Below are 7,083 nucleotides of genomic sequence, written 5' to 3'. Positions count from 1 at the left end.
AGAATTAAACCAAAAATTGAAATTAAACCTAATTGGTAACTTGGCTAGTCCAAGAACACCTCTAACAGTGATACCCAACCCTCAATTTATACCCAAACATTAAAATTAGGGTTTCCCCCAAATCCCAAAAATTAGGGTTCCCAAAATAAAATTTACCCAATTCGACGCTGACCCATGCTCTGCAATTGTTCCCTATGCTCCTCTCCATTCTTCTGATGCCCTAAATCGAGGTGTTGCATCAAACCCACATCTAGGTCAGTGAGATGCGTGTGGGTTAGATACAACGGCTAGGTTTAGGGGGATAGGATGCTGCTGTTGTCGGGTGGCGCTACTGGAGATCATGGTGTTGTCGGATGGTTGTGGTGGTGGTGTGGTTCGAGAAGAAGGTGTAGCTGGTGGAGGTGATGGAGTTGCAGAGCAGCTCTCTGTTGTTTGGGAAGAAGAGAGGAAGAACCCGATGGAGAAGAAGGGTCCGTTTGTTTTGGGGTAATAGGGTTCGGTTGCTAGGGTGTTGAGCGGGTGTAGCGAGTTTTGATGAACAACAAGTAAAGAGCGTTGGATGATCCCATATAGATTGAATCGAACGGCTACGATGGAGAGGTATGTGGAGACCGTTGGATTATGAGATACAACAAAATTGACGACACCAGATGGAGTTAGGTGTTGTAGTGTTAAGCGGAAGTATCGAGGTTTGATGCGCAGGCAAAGAAGCGACCGTAGGATCTAAATGTGATCTAATCCGAAGGCTTGGAATTTAGGTACTATGGTGTTTTGCAGGGACTTCAGATTTTGATGAACGATGAAGAAGCGACCATTGGATGATGAAATGGATCCGATCTAACGGCTGAGAATGGAGGCGGGTATGGATATAGAAAATGGGTTTGGGTAAGGGTTTTGGGCCTTGGGTATGCCAAGCCCATATCTTCTTTAAGGACAATTCTTCTTCTTCAAGCCCACTTCTAGCCTTTTGGTCTTGTGCACAACATTCTTCGCGGCTTCCTTGTGTAATTCCTCCCGGCTTTTCACTACTTTTCTGCTCTTTTCCGCTATGCTATTCATCCAAACTTTATTTATTACCTAAAAATGCAAAATTAAGTAAGAAAAATATTTATTCTTGAAAACAATGAAAATACAGAATATGGGATAAAATGTAGAATTACTGCACAAAAGATGAGTTAAATGCCAACAAAAAGGGATAAATATATACATTATTTGGCACTCATCAATTTGAAGGTGGAGAAGAGAATGTTGTTTGATCTGTGACAGGTGAAAGATTAATGGTAATGTTTGTGTAACGGAGTTGGTGCTGTTGGAATGAACTGGTGATGGTGGCTCTGTAGATGTTGGTGATACTTAGGGGTTGTGGTGTTGTTACATATGTTGTGGTTGCAATGGATTGTAGGCCTGAAGGTGGTAATGTTGCATAGTCAATTTGAGTTACAAGTAATTGTTGATCTAGTGGAGATTTCTCTTTATAGAGTTTGCTTTGTGGTATTGTTTTCGAGGTGATGGAACTGAAATAGTTGTACAACAGAAGTGTCCTGAGTCTGAAATAGATTGGCTAGGAAGTCGATTGATTTGGGGTTCGATAAGGTTGCAATGTAGTTATAGAGGCTGCGTTATGTTGAGCTGAATTGTTTGATGTTAGTAGTAGTGATGTTGTGTTAGTTGAAGCTTAAAGCTGCAATTGCAGGTAAAGATTATATTACAGATGTATTGAATTGTTGAATTTTATTTGAATAAATGAAATGTTTAGTAGTTGTATAACTTCTGTTCTTGAGTATTAGGCCTGATAGTCATCCTAGTCAGATTATCTGACTGATTATGTTCTTACCTGACTCAGACTATCTAGCATGAGTTGAATTAGTTTAACTCAGTTGACCCGACTTAACTCAGTGGACCATTTTGACCTGACCTTGACTCTGTTGATTTAGACGTTGACTATTAGGTTGACCGTTAGAGACTCTTAGTTGACTCAGATGGATTGGACCTTAGGTTAATGGGCTGGTCTAGTAGACTTGGGTTTAAGACTAGTTATCCTATGTTGATGATTTGGACCCCTTATGGTCTGAATTAACCTTTGACTTCTTCTAAAAAGTAAAGTTGTAGATATTTATTAGACTTAGCTAATGGACTATAGAATCAACCCAAAAGAATTAGTAAACCCGTATACGTTCTAAAGATAGATAATAAAAAGGTGTAGAACCATAAATGGGCATAGGACCATTAGATAGAATTATATGATTCTTGTTTGAGCCATTTTGGCTAGATTCTTAGAGTTTTTGTGTGATTAACAGTTAGTCTATATTAACAACGGTGTGTATACGGATTTGGTGACTGAGTTGAGGTGAGAGACTGTCTGCGAATCGGCTCCCTAACTCAGAATTTTCTTCATCGTTTTTCGAGGTTTGACATCAAATCTCGATCAAAATCTCTTCGTTTACACTTAGAATTTTACAATGATTAGCATTTATTAATATGGATACTGGTAAGAATATGAATTTAGACGACGAAAAACAAACTTCTGAGATACATCAATCGGTGGTGGATCTGTCCAAATCCTATGAAGCTCAAATCTCGATCAACTTGATAGATTCTCAAGCAAATACAAGGTATGATCTGTGGGAACATTCTTTGATTGGTCGACTTGATTTACAGAATCTCAAATTTGTAGAAGCTTCAGCTTTATTATTGAAACAATGAAAGTTGACGGGTAAAAGTCAGTTAATTCCTTTAGGTAAGGGTTTTTCACGATCAAACTAGAAAATGAAGTGGATAAGAATTATATTAAATCTGGTAAATGGGAAGTCAAAGAACAATTCTTAAGCGTCAGAAATTGGATTCCAAACTTTAGACCTGAGAATCAAAGAACATCTAAAGCTATGGTGTGGGTTCATTTCCCAGATTTAAGCTTAGAATATTGGGATGAAGAAACCTTATTCAAATTAAGCAGAGCTCTTGGAACTCCAGTTAAGGTGGATGATGCTACCTTAAACTATCAAAGTGGGTACTATGCAAGAGTTTCAGTAGAAATTGATTTGGCAAAAACAATACCAAATAACCTATGGATCATTACCAAGTATGGATGTTTCTCTCAAAGTGTTGTTCTAACTAATCTGCCTAAATTTTGTTGGAAGTGCAAAATAGTGGGTCATCAACATTCTGATTGTAGAGCTAAAACTCAGCCAGAGAAGCCTATTGAGCAAGTCCCTTCTACTAGGAAGCAACAAGAAGTTCCTCAAACTCCTAAAGTGGTTATGGAACCATTTGATATAGCTCCAACTCCAGAGAAGGTTCATGAGGTGGTACAAGTTTCAAATATTGATATCTCATCATCAAGTAACATATAAAGTACAATCAAAATTTCTAAAAAAGGAAAATTCATTCCATTACAGGATGATTCTGCTATCAATGAAGTGGAATTAAGTCCTTCTAAAATTCTTAAAGTAGTACAAGATAATGCATTAGATAACAGTGTGGTTAAGTATGTTAATAGTATTGATGGCACTGTATCATCAGAAAGAATACCATTTACTTCTTGGTCAAGAGTAGTTCAAAGACCTTCAATTCCAAAATCTCCCACAATCAATAATGAGGAAGCTTCAAAGGAGGTAATTAAAAAACCCCAACCTAAATGGAATTTTAGAAAGAATCCAGGGAAGGGAGGCACTGCAGGCCTCCATCCTAAACAATGAAATTCTTATTCTGGAATTTAAGAGGCTTGAGAAGACCAGGGTCTCAAAATAAATTATGGTCTCTTGTCAATCAATTTAATCCTTCAGTAGTTTTTGTAGCAGAACCAAAAGTTATGTGTACTCCTTCTTTGAATGCAGGGTATGGCAATTCATAATTCAGTCAATCATAATAAGGGAAACATTTGGGTATTTTGGAATAAAGATCTTCATACACCTTCAGTAGTTTTTATGTCTAGTCAAATGATCACTATTAGTATTGGAGATGTGCTTATTTCTGGTATTCATGCACATGTGGGGTGAATCAGAAAAGGTTTTTATGGGCAGAAATGGAAGCAATTAGTGAGTCTTGGTTAGCAATTGGTGATTTTAATTCTATTATCTCATCAGATGAAAAAGTTGGAGGCAGAATTCCTAATAGAAGATCAATGCAAGATTTCAATGGTTGTCTCAACAATTGTGCACTAATACAAGCTCCAAAATCAGGAATATCTCACTCTTGGTCTAATTGTCAACAGGGTAATATCAGAATTCTTTGTCATTTGGATATAGTAGTTTATAATCATCTATGGTTCCAAAAATTTGCAGATTGGGGTTACAAAGTGGGTCTTAGAATTGCATCAGATCATGCACCTTTGCTGGGAGGTAGTGCTCATTTTCCTAAGCCAACAAATATTTCATTTAAATCTAAGAAGATGTGGTTGGACTATCCAAATTTTATGGAAGTTGTTGCACAATGTTGGTCTGAAGAAGTTTCTGGAAATCCAGCTTACATTTTCCAATATAATTTAAAGAGGTTAAAAGCCATAATTAAGGATTGGAATTGGAGAGTATTTGGCAATGTTAATGTGCAGATAAAGGAAGCTGAAGAAAAAGTGAAAGCTGCTATGCTCTTTTCTTACAATAACCCATCTGATATTGAGGCTTTTAATAATTTGGTTCAAGCTCAAAATATTTATAATTCAAAAGAAACTCAGCTCAATTCTATGATGAAGGAAAAAGCAAGGATTAAATGGGTTAAAGAAGGCTATTCAAACACTGGTTTTTTACATGCAAATTTGAAGATTAGACAAGCAAGAAATTTCATAAGTGAAATTCAAGATACTAATGGAGAGATTACTTCAAACCAAGAGAGAATTGCTGAAATTTTGGTGAATCATTATGAGCAGAAATTCAAGTATAAAGAAGTGGAGCAAGTTGATCATTTACTGGATGTTATTCCAAAAGTAATTAATGAAGAAGATCAACAAATGCTTGATGCAGTTCCTAGTGCAGAGGAAATAAAAGCAACAGTCTTTAGTATGGACTCAGATAGTTCTCCATGTCCAGATGGATTTTCTGGAGCTTTCTATAAAGCCTGTTGGGAAATTATTAATCATGATATCACTCAAGCTATTCAGTTTTGCTGGTCCAGAAAGTTCATCCCAAAGGGTCTCAATTCAAATTTTCTTGTTCTAATTCCTAAAGTTGATGGAGCAAAGAACCCTGATCAGTTTAGACCAATTGGTCTAAGCAATGTGAGTTTTTAAAATATTTCTCAAGAATGAGCACTATTATGGCAAAGTTGATATCTCCTCAACAGTCAGCCTATATCAAGGGCAGAAGCATTCAAGATCAAATTCTGTTGGCTTCAGAAATGGTGAATGAAATGAAGAAAACAAGGAGAGGGGGTAATGTAGGAGTGAAGCTGGGAATTTTTATTTCAAGTACTGAGCAGGTATGGATTTTCCAATAGCTAGTGTCAATGGTTGAAAATTTTATTTGAATCTGCAAGAATTTCTGTGTCAATAAATGGAGGACCACATGGCTTCTTTTCTGTTGGAAGAGGCTTGAGACAAGGAGATCCTTTGTCTCCAACTCTTTTTTTGCTTATGGAAGATGTCTTAAGTAGATGCATTTTGAAGATGATGCTAGAAAAGCTGACAAGTCCGATGGTGATTAGGAAAGGAATTCATCCAACCCACTTATTTTTTGCTGATGATGTGTTTTTATTTTGCAATGGAGCCAAAAAAAGTGTTGAGCATCTTGCAAAACTATTGGAAGACTACCAAAGAGGTTCAGGGCAAATAATAAATAAAGCTAAAAGTAAGTTGTTTTTTGATGGAACCACTTCATTAAGGAAGCAACTAATTAAGGATATTCTACACATGGAGATTAGCACATTCCCTGATAAATATTTAGGAGTAATCATTGCTCCTGGCAAAGTAAAAATCAGCTGAGTGTGGCCAATGGTTGAGTTAATGCAAAAAAAAAGTTAGCAGCTTGGAAGGGAAGGATTTTATCATTTCAAGACAGATTGGTGTTAATCAAGTTAGTGCTGCAAAGTATACCAATTTATAATATGGCAATCTACAAATGGCCTAAATCTGTGATTGAAATTTGTGAAAAAATCATGAGAAACTTTATATGGTCAGGTGATGGAGAAACCAGAAATTATACTATTTTGTCTTGGAAGAAAGTATGCACTCCATATAATGAGGGAGGTTTGGGCATTCAAAGGCTAGAGGTCATTAACAGAGCTCTTCTCATGAAAATGATGTGGAGAATTATAAACTCAGAGGAAGATTGGGGTATGTTTATTAAAGCAAAGTTCACAAATAGAAAAGGGCAATGGAGTGATGACTGGAAGCAATCTACCATTTGGTCAGGTTTAAAATGGGCTTGGAATGTATTACAAGACAAGATTAAATGGTGTGTTGGCAATGGTCAAAGCATATCAGTATGGAATGATATTTGGGCTGGAGATAGTCCATTAATCCTCAAAACAGAGTTCAATTCTTATGTGAAGAATAATCTGCATATGAAAGTGGAAAATCTTATTTACAACAACAGATGGGAGGTGCCAATGGAGATGCAACAACTTCTGAATGCTAACAATTTTCCTGAGCTGGGGATAGGGCATGATCAGCTAATCTGGACTGGCAATTTACAAGGTAAATTCACAACAAACTCAACCATTGTTATTTTAAGACACAAAGAACCGGAACTGCATTGCTACAAATATATATAGAATTCCTTCCTACATCCTAGCATAGCTGGTAATGTTTGGAAATTACTTCAAGGAGTGTTTGTAGATGACACGGTCATGGTGAAAAGAGGATATGAATTAGCTTCCAGATGTTGTGTATGTGAGGAAAGTCAAGACAGTATGAATCACTTGTTATGCCACTGTTCTTTAGTGTAGAAATTTGGAGATGGCTCTGCAATATCTTTGAAGTTGGTCTTCCTCATTCTTTTGATAATATCTGGAACTATTCAAAGAATAAAAGTTCTCTCATGAAAGAAGTTTGGATTACTGCTGCTTGCTCTGTTATCAAGGAACTATGGTTTCAAAAGAACAAAAAATATTTTGAGGAGGTCAAGCCAAATATTCAGCATTTCAAGCAAAAAA

General features: G+C 36.6%; 1 protein-coding gene across 1 annotated transcript; it reads left to right on the top strand.

Moving 5' to 3' along the window:
• The first annotated feature begins 2,882 nt into the window (after positions 1-2,882).
• On the top strand, positions 2,883-3,995 carry LOC113295946. Its single transcript, XM_026544277.1, has 3 exons — positions 2,883-3,293; positions 3,396-3,611; positions 3,834-3,995. The coding sequence occupies exons 1-3, from the start codon at positions 2,883-2,885 to the stop codon at positions 3,993-3,995; spliced, it is 789 nt and encodes a 262-aa protein (XP_026400062.1).
• Positions 3,996-7,083: the final 3,088 nt, after the last annotated feature.

This window comes from Papaver somniferum, chromosome 7 (genome assembly GCF_003573695.1).
Source record: "Papaver somniferum cultivar HN1 chromosome 7, ASM357369v1, whole genome shotgun sequence".
Lineage (NCBI taxonomy): Eukaryota > Viridiplantae > Streptophyta > Magnoliopsida > Ranunculales > Papaveraceae > Papaver > Papaver somniferum.
This window is presented reverse-complemented; position numbering and strand designations above follow the sequence as displayed.

What these genes read in the sequence shown, in the direction of transcription:
- LOC113295946 (XM_026544277.1), top strand. Translation starts at nt 2,883, where the DNA reads ATGGTGTGGGTTCATTTCCCAGATTTAAGCTTAGAATATTGGGATGAA. An exon ending in TAGCTCCAACTCCAGAGAAG is followed by an intron (nt 3,294 to 3,395) that starts GTTCATGAGGTG and finishes ATTCCATTACAG; the next exon opens with GATGATTCTGCTATCAATGA. An exon ending in ATGAGGAAGCTTCAAAGGAG is followed by an intron (nt 3,612 to 3,833) that starts GTAATTAAAAAA and finishes CTTTGAATGCAG; the next exon opens with GGTATGGCAATTCATAATTC.